The sequence below is a fragment of the Ranitomeya imitator genome, chromosome 8 (assembly GCF_032444005.1).
Source record: "Ranitomeya imitator isolate aRanImi1 chromosome 8, aRanImi1.pri, whole genome shotgun sequence".
In the NCBI taxonomy this organism is placed as follows: Eukaryota; Metazoa; Chordata; class Amphibia; order Anura; family Dendrobatidae; genus Ranitomeya; species Ranitomeya imitator.
In genome coordinates, this window is record NC_091289.1 from 185,288,393 (window position 1) to 185,308,968 (window position 20,576).

The window sequence follows — 20,576 nt, forward strand, 5'->3', positions numbered from 1 at the left end:
GTCACCACTAGAGGGAGCTCACTACATACAGATTTATACAGACACCACTAGAGGGAGCTCACTACATACATATTTATACAGTCACCACTAGGGGGAGCTCACTACATACAGATTTATACAGCCACCACTAGAGGGAGCTCACTACATACAGATTTATACAGACACCACTAGAGGGAGCTCACTACATACATATTTATACAGTCACCACTAGGGGGAGCTCACTACATACAGATTTATACAGTCACCACTAGGGGGCTCACTACATACAGATTTATACAGACACCACTAGAGGGAGCTCACTACATACAGATTTATACAGCCACCACTAGAGGGAGCTCACTACATACAGATTTATACAGCCACCACTAGAGGGAGCTCACTACATACAGATTTATACAGACACCACTAGAGGGAGCTCACTACATACAGATTTATACAGCCACCACTAGAGGGAGCACACTACATACAGATTTATACTGTCACCACTAGGGGGCTCACTACATACAGATTTATACAGACACCACTAGAGGGAGCTCACTACATACAGATTTATACAGCCACCACTAGGGGAGCTCACTACATACAGATTTATACAGCCACCACTAGAGGGAGCTCACTACATACAGATTTATACAGACACCACCACTAGAGGGAGCTCACAACAGACAGATATGTACAGTCACCACTAGGGGGAACTCTAGTCAGTGAGCTCCCCTATTTACATGAACTGACACATTGTAGAAAACCATTAGAGCAGTGGAGACATTTTTGATGATGATGAATTTATTAAGTTATAAATTCTTTCACATATATCATTTAATTACAGCCCACTAGATGGCGCCGACTGAAAAGAAATGCAGCAATATTCAGCTGCTAATAATTCTGCGAGGCTCGTATGACGCTCATTGCTTCTCTTTGAGCGAATTGTATCTCGTGGCAGCGATTACATCAAAGCGCCGGCATAAATGTGAATCCTGTACACAGCCACCTCGCGACTTGACATTTCTGAGGCCGACTTCCAAGCATGCAGTGCATGAGATGATAACACGGGGAGGAAGCTCATGGGAATGAAATCTGTTATTCAAAGCGGAGGAGATATTTGCATGTGTACAAGCTTCCAGACAAAGGAGGTTACTCCGCAGCAGTTTGTACATCACCATCCCAGTCAGATGAGCTGTCGAGCGAACAAATTATCATGCAGGCTCTGCCCGTCATGGTGTACAGGCGGCTAATTCACCGCACTGAGACGAGTGCTGACACCCCAATGTCAGGTGTTCCAACTACCGGCACTGCTGGGTGCAGGGCACTGGGGAGTACGTACTGCTATAATACTGCCTCTATGTACAAGAATATAACTACTATAATACTGCCCCCTATGTACAAGAATATAACTACTATAATACTGCCCCTATGTACAAGAATATAACTACTATAATACTGCCTCTATGTACAAGAATATAACTACTATAATACTGTATCCTATGTACAAGAATATAACTACTATAATACTACCCCTATGTACAAGAATATAACTACTATAATACTGCCTCTATGTACAAGAATATAACTACTATAATACTGCCTCTATGTACAAGAATATAACTACTATAATACTGCCCCTATGTACAAGAATATAACTACTATAATACTGCCTCTATGTACAAGAATATAACTACTATAATACTGCCCCTATGTACAAGAATATAACTACTATAATACTGCTCCTATGTACAAGAATATAACTACTATAATACTGCCCCTATGTACAAGAATATAACTACTATAATACTGCTCCTATGTCCAAGAATATACCTACTATAATACTGCCTTCTATGTACAAGAATATAACTACTATAATACTGCTCCTATGTACAAGAATATAACTACTATAATACTGCTCCTATGTACAAGAATATAACTACTATAATACTGCCTCTATGTACAAGAATATAACTACTATAATACTGCCTCTATGTACAAGAATATAACTACTATAATACTGCCTCTATGTACAAGAATATAACTACTATAATACTGCTCCTATGTACAAGAATATAACTACTATAATACTGCCCCTATGTTCTAGAATATAACTACTATAATACTGCCCCCTATGTACAAGAATATAACTACTATAATACTGCCCCTATGTACAAGAATATAACTACTATAATACTGCTCCTATGTACAAGAATATAACTACTATAATACTGCCCCTATGTTCTAGAATATAACTACTATAATACTGCCCCCTATGTACAAGAATATAACTACTATAATACTGCCCCTATGTACAAGAATATAACTACTATAATACTGCTCCTATGTACAAGAATATAACTACTATAATACTGCCCCCTATGTACAAGAATATAACTACTATAATACTGCCCCTATGTACAAGAATATAACTACTATAATACTGCCCCCTATGTACAAGAATATAACTACTATAATACTGCTCCTATGTACAAGAATATAACTATTATAATACTGCTCCTATGTACAAGAATATAACTAATATAATACTGCCCCTATGTACAAGAATAAAACTACTATAATACTGCTCCTATGTACAAGAATACAACTACTATAATACTGCTCCTATGTACAAGAATACAACTACTATAATACTGCTCCTATGTACAAGAATATAACTACTATAATACTGCTCCTATGTACAAGAATATAACTATTATAATACTGCTCCTATGTACAAGAATATAACTAATATAATACTGCCCCTATGTACAAGAATATAACTACTATAATACTGCCCCTATGTACAAGAATATAACTACTATAATACTGCCCCCTATGTACAAGAATATAACTACTATAATACTGCCCCTATGTACAAAAATATAACTACTATAATACTGCCCCTATGTACAAGAATATAACTAATATAATACTGCCCCCTATGTACAAGAATATAACTACTATAATACTGCCCCTATGTACAAGAATAAAACTACTATAATACTGCTCCTATGTACAAGAATACAACTACTATAATACTGCTCCTATGTACAAGAATACAACTACTATAATACTGCTCCTATGTACAAGAATATAACTACTATAATACTGCTCCTATGTACAAGAATATAACTATTATAATACTGCTCCTATGTACAAGAATATAACTAATATAATACTGCCCCTATGTACAAGAATATAACTACTATAATACTGCCCCTATGTACAAGAATATAACTACTATAATACTGCCCCCTATGTACAAGAATATAACTACTATAATACTGCTCCTATGTACAAAAATATAACTACTATAATACTGCCCCTATGTACAAGAATATAACTAATATAATACTGCCCCCTATGTACAAGAATATAACTACTATAATACTGCCCCTATGTACAAGAATATAACTACTATAATACTGCTCTATGTACAGGAATATAACTACTATAATACTGCTCCCTATGTACAAGAATATAACTACTATAATACTGCCCCTATGTACAAGAATATAACTACTATAATACTGCTCTATGTACAGGAATATAACTACGATAATACTGCTCCCTATGTACAAGAATATAACTACTATAATACTGCCCCTATGTACAAGAATATAACTACTATAATACTGCCCCCTATATACAAGAATATAACTACTATAATACTGCCCCCTATGTACAAGAATATAACTACTATAATACTGCCCCTATGTACAAGAATATAACTACTATAATACTGCCCCCTATGTACAAGAATATAACTACTATAATACTGCTCCTATGTACAAGAATATAACTATTATAATACTGCTCCTATGTACAAGAATATAACTAATATAATACTGCCCCTATGTACAAGAATAAAACTACTATAATACTGCTCCTATGTACAAGAATACAACTACTATAATACTGCTCCTATGTACAAGAATACAACTACTATAATACTGCTCCTATGTACAAGAATATAACTACTATAATACTGCTCCTATGTACAAGAATATAACTATTATAATACTGCTCCTATGTACAAGAATATAACTAATATAATACTGCCCCTATGTACAAGAATATAACTACTATAATACTGCCCCTATGTACAAGAATATAACTACTATAATACTGCCCCCTATGTACAAGAATATAACTACTATAATACTGCTCCTATGTACAAAAATATAACTACTATAATACTGCCCCTATGTACAAGAATATAACTAATATAATACTGCCCCCTATGTACAAGAATATAACTACTATAATACTGCCCCTATGTACAAGAATAAAACTACTATAATACTGCTCCTATGTACAAGAATACAACTACTATAATACTGCTCCTATGTACAAGAATACAACTACTATAATACTGCTCCTATGTACAAGAATATAACTACTATAATACTGCTCCTATGTACAAGAATATAACTATTATAATACTGCTCCTATGTACAAGAATATAACTAATATAATACTGCCCCTATGTACAAGAATATAACTACTATAATACTGCCCCTATGTACAAGAATATAACTACTATAATACTGCCCCCTATGTACAAGAATATAACTACTATAATACTGCTCCTATGTACAAAAATATAACTACTATAATACTGCCCCTATGTACAAGAATATAACTAATATAATACTGCCCCCTATGTACAAGAATATAACTACTATAATACTGCCCCTATGTACAAGAATATAACTACTATAATACTGCTCTATGTACAGGAATATAACTACTATAATACTGCTCCCTATGTACAAGAATATAACTACTATAATACTGCCCCTATGTACAAGAATATAACTACTATAATACTGCTCTATGTACAGGAATATAACTACGATAATACTGCTCCCTATGTACAAGAATATAACTACTATAATACTGCCCCTATGTACAAGAATATAACTACTATAATACTGCCCCCTATATACAAGAATATAACTACTATAATACTGCCCCTATGTACAAGAATATAACTACTATAATACTGCCCCCTATGTACAAGAATATAACTACTATAATACTGCCCCCTATGTACAAGAATATAACTACTATAATACTGCCCCCTATGTACAAGAATATAACTACTATAATACTGCCCCCTATGTACAAGAATATAAATACTATAATACTGCTCCTATGTACAAGAATATAACTACTATAATACTGCCCCCTATGTACAAGAATATAACTACTATAATACTGCCCCCTATGTACAAGAATATAACTACTATAATACTGCCCCCTATGTACAAGAATATAAATACTATAATACTGCTCCTATGTACAAGAATATAACTACTATAATACTGCCCACTATGTACAAGAATATACCGTAACCGGATGGATTACCGTATATACTCGAGTATAAGCCGAGATTTTCAGCCCAAATTTTTGGGCTGAAAGTGCCCCTCTCGGCTTATACTCGAGTCACGGTGGGTGGCAGGGTCGGCGGGTGAGGGGAAGAGGGCGCTGAGGCATACTCACCTAGTCCCAGCGCTCCTGACGCTCCCCGCCTGTCCCACGGTCTTCTGTGCTGCAGCTTCTTCCCCTCTTCAGCGGTCACGTGGGACCGCTCATTAGAGAAATGAATATGGACTCCACTCCCATAGGGGTGGAGCCGCATATTCATTCCTCTGAGCGGTGCCAGTGACCGCTGACAGGAAGAGCAGCGGCACCCGAAGACAGTGTGACAGGCAGAGTGAGCGTCAGGAGCGCTGGGACTAGGTGAGTATTTTATATTCACCTGTCCCCGTTCCACCCGCCGGGCGCCGCTCCATCTTCCCGGCGTCTCTCCGCACTGACTGTTCAGGTCAGAGGGCGCGATGACGCATATAGTGTGCGCCGCCCTCTGCCTGAACAGTCAGTGCGGAGAGACACCGGGACGGGACGCTGAGGAGCTGCAACCAAGAGAGGTGAGTATGGCATTTTTTTTTTTATTATTGCAGCAGCAGCAATGGCACAGCTTTATACGGAGCATCTATGGGACAATAATGAACGGTGCAGAGCACTATATGGCAGAGCTATGGGGCAATAATGAACGGTGCAGAGCACTATATGGCACAGCTATGGGGCAAGAATGAACGGTGCAGAGCACTATATGGCACAGCTATGGGGCAAGAATGAACGGTGCAGAGCACTATATGGCAGAGCTCTGGGGCAAGAATGAACGGTGCAGAGCACAATATGGCAGAGCTCTGGGGCAATAATGAACGGTGCAGAGCACTATATGGCACAGCTATGGGACAATAATGAACGGTGCAGAGCACTATATGGCACAGCTATGGGGCAATAATGAGCGGTGCAGAGCACTATATGGCAGAGCTATGGGGCAATAATGAACGGTGCAGAGCACTATATGGCACAGCTATGGGACAATAATGAACGGTGCAGAGCACTATATGGCACAGCTATGGGGCAATAATGAGCGGTGCAGAGCACTATATGGCAGAGCTATGGGGCAATAATGAACGGTGCAGAGCACTATATGGCACAGTTATGGGACAATAATGAACGGTGCAGAGCACTATATGGCACAGCTATGGGGCAATAATGAACGGTGCAGAGCACTATATGGCACAGCTATGGGGCCATAATGAACGGTATGGAGCATCTATTTTTATTTTTGAAATTCACCGGTAGCTGGTGCATTTTCCACCTTAGGCTTATACTCCAGTCAATAAGTTTTCCCAGTTTTTTGTGGCAAAATTAGGGGGGTCGGCTTATACTCGAGTATATATGGTACTTTACCTTTGCAACAAGTTCAAGCCCAACTTTATCCGCTTCTGCCTCCAGTGTTCGGCTATACGGCCGCAGGAACAAATACTGCAATAGAGGAGTTGTAGAATTTGTGTTTTTTGGTTTTTATATCATGAACTTCTGTAACTTTGTAGGACTTTAGAGAAGATTTATAAAAAAAAATTTAAGTTTTTTTCATTTTTCAAATAGTCACTGACTTTGAAATCCCCTCCAGGTAGCACACTTCCCACCACAGCTGAGAGTTTACTACAATCGTCTATGAGCTAAAAACATCGGAAGCACGAATCTCTCTCCTTGGCTGACAGTTTGTTACAATGTATCAGTGCAGGCTGTAAATCCCATAGACAAACTACAATGGCAGAATAGAGATTTGTGTTGACTATTTGCTTTACAACCTGCACTGATACATTGTAGCATCACAAATCTGTGTTCTGGCTTTATACTTTGTAACAATGTATCAGTGCAGGTTATGAAGCTCACGAGCAATTTTTTTACACTGAAGTTGTGAGAATTTGGTGAGGATGGATTTTAAGCTTCTATGACAATAAGCAAAGATCTTGAAGATGAGAGGGGCCATGTAAGGGCCGAAACACTGCTGCAATGTTTGCAGCCAATGGCACTTAATTCTATGTGCTGAATGAAAGGGCAAAAGGATTATATAATTCATGTAACTTAAAACTTATCTAATTCTTTACAATTAAGCGGAAAAAAAAATAATGATCCCAAGAACCCATTAAACGATCCTTTATAGTAAGCAGCAGCCAATCCCTCCATTAGCGGCTGATGTGCAGGATGCGCTGACCACTCACAGACAAGCTGCTCCCTCTAGTGGCCATGAGGCATCACTACTACTGCACCTTAGAGCATCTTCCCACACAAATTTAGGCTTGTTATATTTTTCAGATTAAAAGCTAAAAGAATTAAAACATATTAAAAAAAGATGAGAACATTTCTGATTTGAGGAGATCTGCCTCCTCCTAAAGTAATCGCAACACCAAAGCGAGACGTAAGTCAATGGCTGCACGTGACTCATATTTCCAAGGCACCCACATATAGTGCGAGCTCCTAACGTTTTACCCTCACCTCTCGTAGCCTGGACTGAACCCACTGACCCACAATGGCAATGCTGTCCATGGGGCAGATAGCCCAAATCATGACTAAGGACAGGAGGAAGAGGAAGTCCAGGAAATGGCTGATGCTGGCCTTCTCCGCCTGCAAGAATCAAGACATGTTAGTGATCGCAGAATGAAGAATGTAGAGTATGAGGAACAGCTGATCTGTAGAATATATGTGCAGGGTACATACAGCACAAAAACATCTACATATAAATATAATCTACATAGAAATTCAGAAAATGTAATGTACTCCAGAGCTGCACTCACTATTCTGCTGGTGCAGTCACTGTGTACAGACATTACTGATCCTGAGTTACATCCTGTATTATACCCCAGAGCTGCACTCACTATTCTGCTGGTGCAGTCACTGTGTACATACATTACATTACTGATCCTGAGTTACATCCTGTATTATACCCCAGAGCTGCACTCACTATTCTGCTGGTGCAGTCACTGTGTACAGACATTACATTACTGATCCTGAGTTACATCCTGTATTATACTCCAGAGCTGCACTCACTATTCTGCTGGTGCAGTCACTGTGTACAGACATTACTGATCCTGAGTTACCTCCTGTATTATACCCCAGAGCTGCACTCACTATTCTGCTGGTGCAGTCACTGTGTACAGACATTACTGATCCTGAGTTACATCCTGTATTATACCCCAGAGCTGCACTCACTATTCTGCTGGTGCAGTCACTGTGTACATTCATTACATTACTGATCCTGAGTTACCTCCTGTATTATACCCCAGAGCTGCACTCACTATTCTGCTGGTGCAGTCACTGTGTACATACATTACATTACTGATCCTGAGTTACATCCTGTATTATACCCTAGAGCTGCACTCACTATTCTGCTGGAGGAGCTTAAAACTGTGCTTCTTTTATTCTCCTTTCCAATAGCTACAGTAACTCAGCTTTCCCAGGGTCCTGGATGGCATATGGGAGTGGATTTCAATAACTATGGGCATTAAAATATCCAGTGATCCACAGCACCCTAATACTCCTTCCACCTTGAGGCAGAAACACACCCAGAAATTCACAGAACCAGCTCAGCTTTTCAATTCTAACTGAGGATCTCGCAAGTATTGATCTGCAGAAGCTTCATAATTCAGCACTTGCCTAAGCCAGGCAGCGAGAAAATATATCATTACTATAAAATGATCCAATTACGGTTTTATAGTCACTGCCGAAGTAAGAAGTCCAGGGCTAGAAAAATGCAGCAAACTGCAGCCAATACCATCCCCCTCCCCCAGCGACTCCATCCACATGAAAGAACAAGAAATGAGCTGGAAGGAATAAAGATAATTAAGAAACTCTTTTTTCTGGATACATCAATAATGGTTTATTTTGTTTTGTTTTTTTTTGCAGTTAATTTTACCGTCAATGTAAAAATAGTTGATATAGTTTTCTATTATAAGTGGCAGTATAATAGTCACATTATAGTAGAGAGCAGTATTATCGTAGCTATATTTTTGTACATAGGGGCAGTATTATAGCAGTTATATTCTTGTATATAGGGGCAGTATTATAGTAGTTATATTCTTGTACATAGGAACAGTATTATAGTAGTTATATTCTTGTACATAGGAGCAGTATTATAGTAGTTATATTCTTGTACATAGGGGCAGTATTATAGTAGTTATATTCTTGTACATAGGGGCAGTATTATAGTAGTTATATTCTTGTACATAGGAGCAGTATTATAGTAGTTATATTCTTGTACATAGGAGCAGTATTATAGTAGTTATATTCTTGTACATAGGGGGAAGTATTATAGTAGTTATGTTCTTGTACATAGGGGCAGTATTATAGTAGTTATATTCTTGTACATAGGGGCAGTATTATAGTAGTTATATTCTTGTACATAGGGGCAGTATTATAGTAGTTATAGTCTTGTACATAGGGGCAGTATTATAGTAGTTATATTCTTGTACATAGGGGCAGTATTATAGTAGTTATATTCTTGTACATAGGGGCAGTATTATAGTAGTTATATTCTTGTACATAGGGGGCAGTATTATAGTAGTTATATTCTTGTACATAGGAGCAGTATTATAGTAGTTATATTCTTGTACATAGGGGCAGTATTATAGTAGTTATATTCTTGTACATAGGGGGCAGTATTTTAGTAGTTATAATACTGTCCCCTGGGTACAAGAATATAGCAGTTATATTTTTGTACCTAGGTGACAGTATTATGTTGCTGTTCATAAGCTAAGTAGAAGCCTCCAGTTTTACGTTGGGAGATTAATATTACTTAGATAATTGCCACTTTTACAATGATGTACTTACTGTATGTTCAAGAATGGCGTGTGCGAGCTCATGACCCAAAATGAAGGAGAGCTGGTCGACGTCCGCCACTGCCTGCAGCATTCCTGTGAATACAAACACCTGACCATTCTGGAAGACAAATCAGAAGCCGTCACAGCTCTGATTAATATGATGGAGACATATTATGTACAACATACAGCAGCATGGGATACAGACTTTCCAGCCTCCATTGATACATTTTGGGACTATTTAAAGAATGCAGAATTCTAGATTGATGCTCTTTAGGGCATGACCTGCACAAGGAATCTGTGCCTGGGGAAGTGGAACATCTCAGAAGTAACCTGGCTGTGCAGAAAAACTAATTACACCCTCTTACCCCTCTGCTGATTTGAGAATTAAGTGATTCCCTCTTTGCTTCAGTGACCGCGGTCTTGGATCAAGGATGAAGACGCTAACCTCATCCATCCTCAGTTTTTTTTGGATATGCAATAAAGTTTTAAAGAAAATAACAAATAAAAGTTTATCATTTAATAAAAAATACATTTGCTTGGCTTTAATTACAGGGGTTAGTCGGTGGGGAAAATTCCTATTTGACAGACAAGAGGTGTGCAAAGAGCTGAGGGGTCTCCAACACTATGGGGAAAAAAAAGTTACCGTCAGTCACCAAAAGTTCAGACATGCCTCAAAAAAAGAGCAGCGCTGTTGGACGGACGGGGAATTTAACAAATCAGTATTTTTTTTTTTATTTTACGTCAAGTCGTGGTGTTACATAAAATATCTTTAAATCGTAAGGCCTCTTTCACACTTCCGTCGTTTGGCCAACGTCGCAATGCGTCGTTTTGGAGAAAAAAACGCATCCTGCAAAGTTGCCCGCAGGATGCGTTTTTTTCTCCAAAGACTTGCATTAGCAACGCATTGCGAGGTATGGCCACACGTCGCATCCGTCGTGCAACGGATGCGTCGTGATTTTGCGGCCCATCGTGACGAAAAAAAAACGTTCAATGAAACGTTTTTTCATCCGTCGGAACTGCCACTTCCGACCGCGCATGCGCGGCCGAAACTCCGCCCCCCTCCTCCCCGGAACTCATAATGGGCAGCGGATGCGTCTGAAAACTGCATCCGCTGCCCACGTTGTGCACTATTTGCACAGCGTCCGTCGTGCCCACGGTTTGCGACGGCCCCATTCCGACGGAAATGTGAAAGAGGCCTAAGACAGGTTGCAGGTATATAGAGCAGGCCCCAGCCTTTAACAGTCACGACCAGAGCAAGCTCCGATTGCTGCTGTTTAACTATTGAAATGCCACCAACAATATCTCGCAGTGGCAGTTAAGTGGTGTGTAGCCGCTGGGGCGCCTGCTCTGGCACTAATCGCGCCCCCCGGGTTGCGATCGCAGGTTGCTGATGGTTTGCAATGGCTGCAGCGGGCGTACTAGGGGCCTGTCGCTGCCGTGTTCGAGCTCCCATGTAGACCCATATAGTTTTGCAGTAAATAGTACAAGAAATAAGACGATGGAGGATTCAAGTCCATAGGAAAAAGTAGTATAAACACAGTTGGAAAAAAAAAAATACATAAAATTAATTTAGATTTTAAAAATAAACAAATTTGGTATTGTTCTAACTGTAAAAGTCCGGTTCATGAAAACATACATTTTTTTTTGCACTAAAATATGTTTATAAAAAAAAACAAAAAAAACTATACATATTTATTATCGGCAAAATCGTAATGACCTGGACAATCATCAGCACGTCATTTTTACCCTATAATAAAAGGCTGTAAAAATTAAACTGAAAAAAAAAGTGTAATTGAGAGTTTTTGTAATTTCACACGACTTTCACAATTATTTCTTGTTTTTCAGTACAGTATATGTTAAAGTGAATGGTGTCATTCACAACTACAACTCATCCTGCAAAAAAAAAAAAAAGACCTCATAAAGCTACGCCGACATAAGAAGAAAAACGTATCACTGCTGCAAAAAGGGAAGGATGAAATAAGAGGACATGCTGGGATTTGTAGTTGTGTTTTGGGGGGGGTAGATCCATATCTCACCGGTAGCACATAGGCATTGATGACCTCTGGCTTGTCCACTATGTGCACGGTCCACTGCATCTTCGACACCTCGGGCAGGTCGCGGTTGCAGGCGATAAGGTAGTCGACAATTTTCTGCACCAGCTGATAACGGCCGTCCTCTGCGGGGAGCAAGACATCCTTAAACTCCTCCATCAGCTGCAAGAAAGGAACGCAAGAAAATCCGTCACCTCTTTAAGGCGACAACTCAGCACATTTTGAGCTTTAATCTCCCTTCTATTAGAAAAGTCCCATCAGTTCGGCAGCGGGGGGGACGATGGGAGTCGCTTACGTCCATGAACCTGGGTAGACCCCCTGAAAGGCGAATCCATACAGGGCTGCTAAAATCGTTTTATCTTCCACAAGAAATTAAAAAGGGAGGACGGCAGGTTTGCTGCGCTTGGAGAAATCCGCTGTATTCTGTCGTAGCGACAGAAAAAAAAAAGGAAATAATTGGTTTTATTGTTGGACATAGGAGATAATCCGCGGTATTCTGCAGAGAGACGGCACAATGAGGCGGCCATCACGGAAGAACACAAAACTCCTCTAACAATGAAGGACCGTTTTACACTAAAAGAAGGAAAAATTAACAACTTTCTCATCATCCTGAATGGCCTCGATGTGCAGCAATAGGGGAAGCGGGTTTCTCATTGTGTGAAAATTCACCATGTAGAAATTTGGGGGACACGCTTTGGTCTGCAATGGTTACCCAAAAAATGATCCCAGATGGCAGAATATGTCCAAATCTGCAGAGATATATTCCCCCGCTCCCATATTACTACATGGACGGCGGGTATTACTGCTCCCATCGGGCACCAATATGCAGACAAATGTGTATGTACAGGACTCTAGGGAACATGGCCGACAGTTACAGCATGGTACTGGTTACCGCCTAATTTTCAGAACCGCGGTTTAACCTCTCAGACGTTGCCGAGAAACCCACCAGGGCATTAAAGGGATTGGAAAAGGGGGAAGGTTTCCCTTCTGGCTTCCATTGGCCTCCTAGTGACATGACTTGGTGGTGATGATGGCGTTGTCATGGCGGCAGGCTGAGGCCTAGTGCAGGCTCCAGTGTCAGCCATGTGTGTACTTGTGTGAAGCCTTCCCCGGCCTCATCAGCGATCAGTGCAGTTACAATAAACAGTAATATTAAAGCACTAGATGGTGGCCCGATTCTAACGCATCGGGTATTCTAGAATATGCATGTCCACGTAGTATATTGCCCAGCGACGTAGTATATTGCCCAGCCACGTAGTATATTGTCCAGCGACGTAGTATATTGCCCAGCCACGTAGTATATTGCCCAGCCACGTAGTATATTGCCCAGCCACGTAGTATATTGCCCAGCCACGTAGTATATTGCCCAGCCACGTAGTATATTGCCCAGTCACGTAGTATATTGCCCAGCCACGTAGTATATTGCCCAGCCACGTAGTATATAGCCCAGTCACGTAGTATATAGCCCAGTCACGTAGTATATTGCCCAGCTATGTAGTATATTGCCCAGCCACGTAGTATATTGCCCAGTGACATAGTATATTGCCCAGTCACGTAGTACGGTATATTGCTCAGTCACGTAGTATATTGCCCAGCCACGTAGTATATTGCCCAGTGACGTAGTATATTGCCCAGACACGTAGTATATTGCCCAGACACGTAGTATATTGTTCAGCTACGTAGTATATTGCCCAGCCACGTAGTATATTGCCCAGCCACGTAGTATATTGCCCAGCCACGTAGTATATTGCCCAGCCACGTAGTATATTGCCCAGCAACGTAGTATATTGCCCAGCCACGTAGTATATTGCCCAGCAACGTAGTATATTGCCCAGCAACGTAGTATATTGCCCAGCAACGTAGTATACAGCACAGAGCCACGTAGTATATTGCCCAGCCACGTAGTATACAGCACAGAGCCACGTAGTATATTGCCCAGCCAAGAAGTATATAGCCCAGCCACGTAGTATATTGTCCAGCCACGTAGTATATTGCCCAGTGGCGTAGTATACAGCACAGAGCCACGTAGTATATTGCACAGCGACGTAGTATATTGCCCAGCGACGTAGTATATTGCCCAGACACGTAGTATATTGCCCAGCAACGTAGTATTTTGTCCAGCCACGTAGTATATTGCCCAGTGACGTAGTATACAGCACAGAGCCACGTAGTATATTGCACAGCGACGTAGTATATTGCCCAGTCACGTAGTATATTGCCCAGTTACGTAGTATACAGCACAGAGCCACGTAGTATATTGCCCAGCCACGTAGTATATTGCCCAGTCACGTAGTATATTGCACAGCGACGTAGTATATTGCCCAGTCACGTAGTATACAGCACAGTCACGTAGTATACAGCACAGCCACGTAGTATATTGCACAGCGACGTAGTTTATTGCCCAGTGACGTAGTATACAGCACAGTCACGTAGTATACAGCACAGCCACGTAGTACATTGCACAGCGACGTAGTATATTGCCCAGTGACGTAGTATATTGCCCAGTCACGTAGTATATTGCCCAGTCACGTAGTATACAGCACAGAGCCACGTAGTATATTGCCCAGTGACGTAGTATATTGCCCAGTCACGTATGTCACAGGTTAATAAATAAAAAATAAACACACTCACCTAACGATCCGAGGGGCCTTTGTAGTTCTAACATACTCACCATTCTGGTCGCTGCTCCTCAGCGTCCTGTCTCTCCGCCTCCTGGGATCCAACGGCGCTGTGCCGATGGGCGCACGGCTGTCGCCATCTTGCGTTCCCAGGATGCATCACGAAATTACCCAGATGACTTAGCGGTCTCGCGAGACCGCTAGGTATTCTGGGTAATTTTGCAATGCATCGCTGGGAAAGGAAGATGGCGGCAGGTGCGAGCGCCTCAGCGGACAACGGAGGGTGAGTATAGCAGGTTTTTTGTTTTTTTACTATTTTTAACATTACTTTTTTTTTACTATTGATGCCGCATAGGCAGCATCAATAGTAAAAGGTTGGGGACACACAGGGTTAATAGCGGCGGTAATGGAGTGCGTTACCCGCGGCATAACGCGGTCCGTTACCGCCGGCATTAACCCTGTGTTAGCAGTGACCGAAAAACACATAGAAGCTAAAGCACATGGAAGACACGGAGGAAAAATCGAAAGAGAAGAGAAGAGGGGTCTGCGTGACCCTGGAGCCGGTCCTGGATATACTAAACCAAGGCTTCTCAAACTTTCTACTGGGACCTCACCAAGCAGGTCCTCAAATAAAACCAGTAAATGCCCAGTGCTACCAGAATTGGAGCCACAAGACTGGTGAAACAAGTAACATTTCTCCCTGAATCTTCCTCATCACCGGTGAGTGATATTATTGAGAAGGGGAAGGACTCACAGCCACTCAGCCATGAAGAGGAGACCCCATAATGTTATAGAGCAGGGGGCCGAGAGCTGAGGGACACAGGAAAGAAAAATCAAGACCACTCACCATAACTTCAGAGTCCAGACCCCTCCCCTGGTATTAATATCAGCACAAACACTGCGCCCCCGCCGGAAGCTTCCTGGATGAGTAGTTGCATGCAGCCGTACATCACCAAGCACAATGCCGAGCGTCGGATGGAGTGGTGTAAAGCCGCCATCACTGGACTCTGGAGGAGACGTGTTCTGTGCAGTGATGGATCGCACTTCTCTAGCTGCATCTGATGGACAAGTCTGGGTTTGGTGAAAGAGAGGAGAACATTCCCCCTAACTGCACTGTGCCCGCTGTACAATTTGAAGGATGACGCTATGGGCTCGTTATAGGGGGGTCAGTGTTGGGAAAATGGAAAAACAGCACTTACGTCCTGGCTTTCCAAGACTGTGCATGTCAGATCTTCTCAGTAATGTGATGATATTTCCCCTGCAGCCATCTTCCCCATACCTAGACTTGCCCAGCACGGAGGACTGTGGGACAGCGTGGTGATATCTGCAGGTGTACGGCTTCCTAGAACGCACCCTCTGCACCGCACACATGAATTATGACCCTTAGAACCATTCATTCTTTGCACTCTCCGGTAACATTAACGAATATGAGTGGATTTTGATGCAATCGCTCATGACGATATTACAAAGAAACCTCAAGCGTCTTTATTATCGTATTACCATCCTGCTGCGATTTACTAGATTGGCCTTGAAAAATGTTTTTTTTTTCCTTTTCCTTATTCTGAAGTCGTTCTTTTAAAATTCATTAGCCTTTCTTCAAGGGGAATTGTTCACAGCTGGTACTTAACTGTGCAAATAACATATCCGATCTGTGTTGCTTAAGTAGACGGCGGAGTCATTCATAAGAAAAATGTGAGACTGGAAGATGCTCATTGCAACGGATGAGGATGCCCTATGCAACGGATGAGGATGCCCTATGCAACGGATGAGGATGCCCTATGCAACGGATGAGGATGCCCTATGCAACGGATGAGGATGCCCTGTGCATGCAACTTACAATCCCCGCTACTATGGATGCACCATGGTCACTGCATAGAAGGGCACCCACCTACTCCAAATATATAGAGCGGATATATCCTGCCATCAGCCTCCACTGGGGACTTCATAATAGTGAAACCAGGTCTAATTATGTCCCAGACCATCCATGAACATTTTAGAGTTTCTATATGAAAATTAGAAGAAAAGGCGTAGTCCTATATCATATACTCATGGTATACAGCGATTCTGAATTCCAACCACCTTTCCACTGACAGTGGCACACCGCAGGTCCTTGTACATGCCATACATGCGAGAGCTAGAGTTACACATTTAATATACACTGCTCAAAAAAATAAAGGGAAGACTAAAATCCCACATCCTAGATATCACTGATTGAAATATTCCAGTTGTAAATCTTTACTCATTATATAGTGGAATGCGTTGAGAACAGTAAAACTTAAAAATGATCAACGTAAATCACAATATCCCACGAAGGTCTGGAGTTGGAATGACGCTCAAAATCAAAGCAGAAAAATAAAAATTGCAGGGTGATCCAACATCAGTGGAAATGCCTCAAAACAAGGAAATGATGCTCAGTAGTGTGTGTGGCCTCCAGGTGCCTGTATGACCTCACTACAATGCCTGGGCATGCTCCTGATGAGGCGGCAGATGGTCTCCTGAGGGATCTCCTCCCAGACCAGGAGTAAAGCATCCACCAACTCCTGGACAGTCTGTGGTGCAATGTGACGTTGGTGGATGGTGCGAGACACGATGTCCCAGATGTGTTCAATCGGATTCAGGTCTTGGGAACGGGCGGGCCAGTCCATAGCTTCAATGCCTTCATCATGCAGGAACTGCTGACACACTCCAGCCACATGAGCTCTGGCATTGTCCTGCATTAGGAGGAACCCAGGGCCAACCGCACCAGAATATGGTCTCACAAGGGGTCTGAGGATCTCATCTCGGTATCTAATGGCAGTCAGGCTACTTCTGATGAGCACATGGAGGGCAGTGCAGCCTCCAGAGAAATGCCACCCCACACCATTACTGACCCACTGCCAAACCGGTCATGCTGAAGGATGTTGCAGACAGCAGATCGCTCTCCACGGCGTCTCCAGACTCTGTCACGTCTGTCACATATGCTCAGTGTGAACCTGCTTTCATCTGTGAAGAGCACAGGGCGCCAGTGGCGAATTTGCCAATCCTGGTGTTCTGTACGGTGTTGCTCTGGCAAGCACATGGAGGGCTGTGCGGCCCTCCAAAGAAATGCCACCCCACACCATTACTGATCCACTGTCAAACCGGTCATGCTGAAGGGTGTTGCAGGCAGCAGATCACTCTCCACGGCGTCTCCAGACTCTGTCACGTCTGTCACATGTGCTCAGTGTGAACCTTTCTTCTGTGAATTTGCCAATCCTGGTGTTCTGTGGCAAATGCCAAGAGTCCTGCACGGTGTTGGGCTGTGAGCGTCCCATCTATGGACGTCGGGCACTCACGGCCATCCTCATGGAGTCGGTTTCTAACCGTTTGTGCAGACACATGCACATTTGTGGCCTGCTGGAGGTCATTTTGCAGGGCTCTGGCAGTGCTCCTCCCGTTCCTCCTTGCACAAAGGCTGAGGTAGCGGTCCTGCTGCTGAGTTGTTGCCGTCCTACGGCCCCCTCCATGTCTTCCGGTGTACTGGCCTGTTTCCTTGTAGCGTCTCCAGCCTCTGGACACTACGCTGACAGACACAGCAAACATTCTTGCCAAAGCTCGCATTGATGTGCCATCCTGGATGAGCTGCAGTACCTGAGCCACTTGTGTGGGTTGTAGAGTCTGTCTCATGCTACCACAAGTGTGAAAGCACAACTAACATTCAAAGGTGACAAAACATCAGCCAGAAAGCATTGGTACCGAGATGTGGTCTGTGGTCCCCACTTGCAGAACCACTCCTTTATTGAAGCTGTCTTGATAATTGCCAATAATTTCCATCTGTTGTCTGTTCCATTTGCACAACACCATGTGAAATTGATTGTCAGTCAGTGTTGCTTCCTAAGTGGACAGTTTGATTTCACAGAAGTTTGATTTACTTGGAGTTAGATTCTATTGTTTAAGTGTTCCCTCTATTTTTTTGAGCAGTGTATATGCCTGATTTATCCTGTATTGATCCTAAGTTACATCCTGTATTATACCCCAGAGCTGCGCTCACTATTCTGCTGATGCAGTCACTGTGTACATACATTACATTACTGATCCTGAGTTACATCCTGTATTATACTCCAGAGCTGCACTCACTATTCTGCTGGTGCAGTCACTGTGTACATACATTACATTACTGATCCCGGGTTACATCCTGTATTATACCCCAGAGCTGCACTCACTATTCTACTGGTGCAGTCACTGTGTACATACATTACTGATCCTGAGTTACATCCTGTATTATACTCCAGAGCTGCACTCACTATTCTGCTGGTGCAGTCACTGTGTACATACATTACATTACTGATCCCGGGTTACATCCTGTATTATACCCCAGAGCTGCACTCACTATTCTGCTGGTGCAGTCGCTGTGTACATACATTACTGATCCTGAGTTACATCCTGTATTATACTCCAGAGCTGCACTCACTATTCTGCTGGTGCAGTCACTGTATACATACATTACTGATCCTGAGTTCCATCCTGTGTTATACCCCAGAGCTGCGCTCACTATTCTGCTGATGCAGTCACTGTGTACATACATTACATTACTGATCCTGAGTTACATCCTGTATTATACTCCAGAGCTGCACTCACTATTCTGCTGGTGCAGTCACTGTGTTATATACATTACTGATCCTGAGTTACATCCTGTATTATACTCCAGAGCTGCACTCACTATTCTGCTGGTGCAGTCACTGTATACATACATTACTGATCCTGAGTTCCATCCTGTGTTATACCCCAGAGCTGCGCTCACTATTCTGCTGGTGCAGTCACTGTGTACATACATTACATTACTGATCCTGGGTTACATCCTGTATTATACCCCAGAGCTGCACTCACTATTCTGCTGGTGCAGTCGCTGTGTACATACATTACTGATCCTGAGTTACATCCTGTATTATACTCCAGAGCTGCACTCACTATTCTGCTGGTGCAGTCACTGTGTACATACATTACTGATCCTGAGTTACATCCTGTATTATACTCCAGAGCTGCACTCACTATTCTGCTGGTGGAGTCACTGTGTACATACATTACATTACTGATCCTGAGTTACATCATGTATTATACTCCAGAGCTGCACTCACTATTCTGCTGGTGCAGTCACTGTGTACATACATTACATTACTGATCCGGAGTTACATCCTGTATTATACTCCAGAGCTGCACTCACTATTCTGCTGGTGCAGTCACTGTGTACATACATTACATTACTGATCCTGGGTTACATCCTGTATTATACCCCAGAGCTGCACTCACTTTGTGTACAGCGGTTTCGGGGTGATACTCACGTTCTCATACTCCATGCTGGTGAGCAGGTTGTAGTCCTCCTTCCTGAACACTAGGAGGCGGCTGCGCCCCGTTATTGGCGTCTCCTCCAGGTTGGTGAAGTAGAACAGAATAATGACGCACCCCAGGGCTCCAGCACCGAGGGAAAGCTTCCATTTATTTCGCCGAACACTCTCTTTGAACAGCTGTCGCTTGTTTGCTGGAAGAGCTTTCCACCATCTCCTCACACTCCTAGCAAAGCAAGAGAAAGGTGAGATGAAGACATCCTGTCCCATCACACCACAATATGATTGGGGGGGACATAGGCAAGTGGGGGTGACAATGAGTTTCATACTGGATACAGTAGTGTCTTAGCAGCACAGAGTATTTCAGGAGAGAAGTTGATGATCTTTTAGGGCACATTTCACTCATGTGATGGGGATAGTGAGGACAGTGCCATGCTGTGC

At 42.3% G+C, this 20,576-nt stretch overlaps 1 protein-coding gene across 1 annotated transcript in view; it reads right to left on the minus strand.

Moving 5' to 3' along the window:
• The window catches only part of OMA1 (OMA1 zinc metallopeptidase), a 54,589-nt gene that overhangs the window by 27,961 nt on the left and 6,052 nt on the right, over positions 1-20,576 (minus strand). The window contains exons 3-7 of the mRNA XM_069738107.1: positions 20,133-20,361; positions 12,203-12,379; positions 10,177-10,284; positions 7,846-7,974; positions 6,754-6,828 (exon numbers count right to left, since the gene is read on the minus strand). Of these exons, the coding sequence (XP_069594208.1) occupies positions 6,754-6,828; positions 7,846-7,974; positions 10,177-10,284; positions 12,203-12,379; positions 20,133-20,361 (718 nt within the window). The remainder of the gene's footprint in view (positions 1-6,753; positions 6,829-7,845; positions 7,975-10,176; positions 10,285-12,202; positions 12,380-20,132; positions 20,362-20,576) is intronic.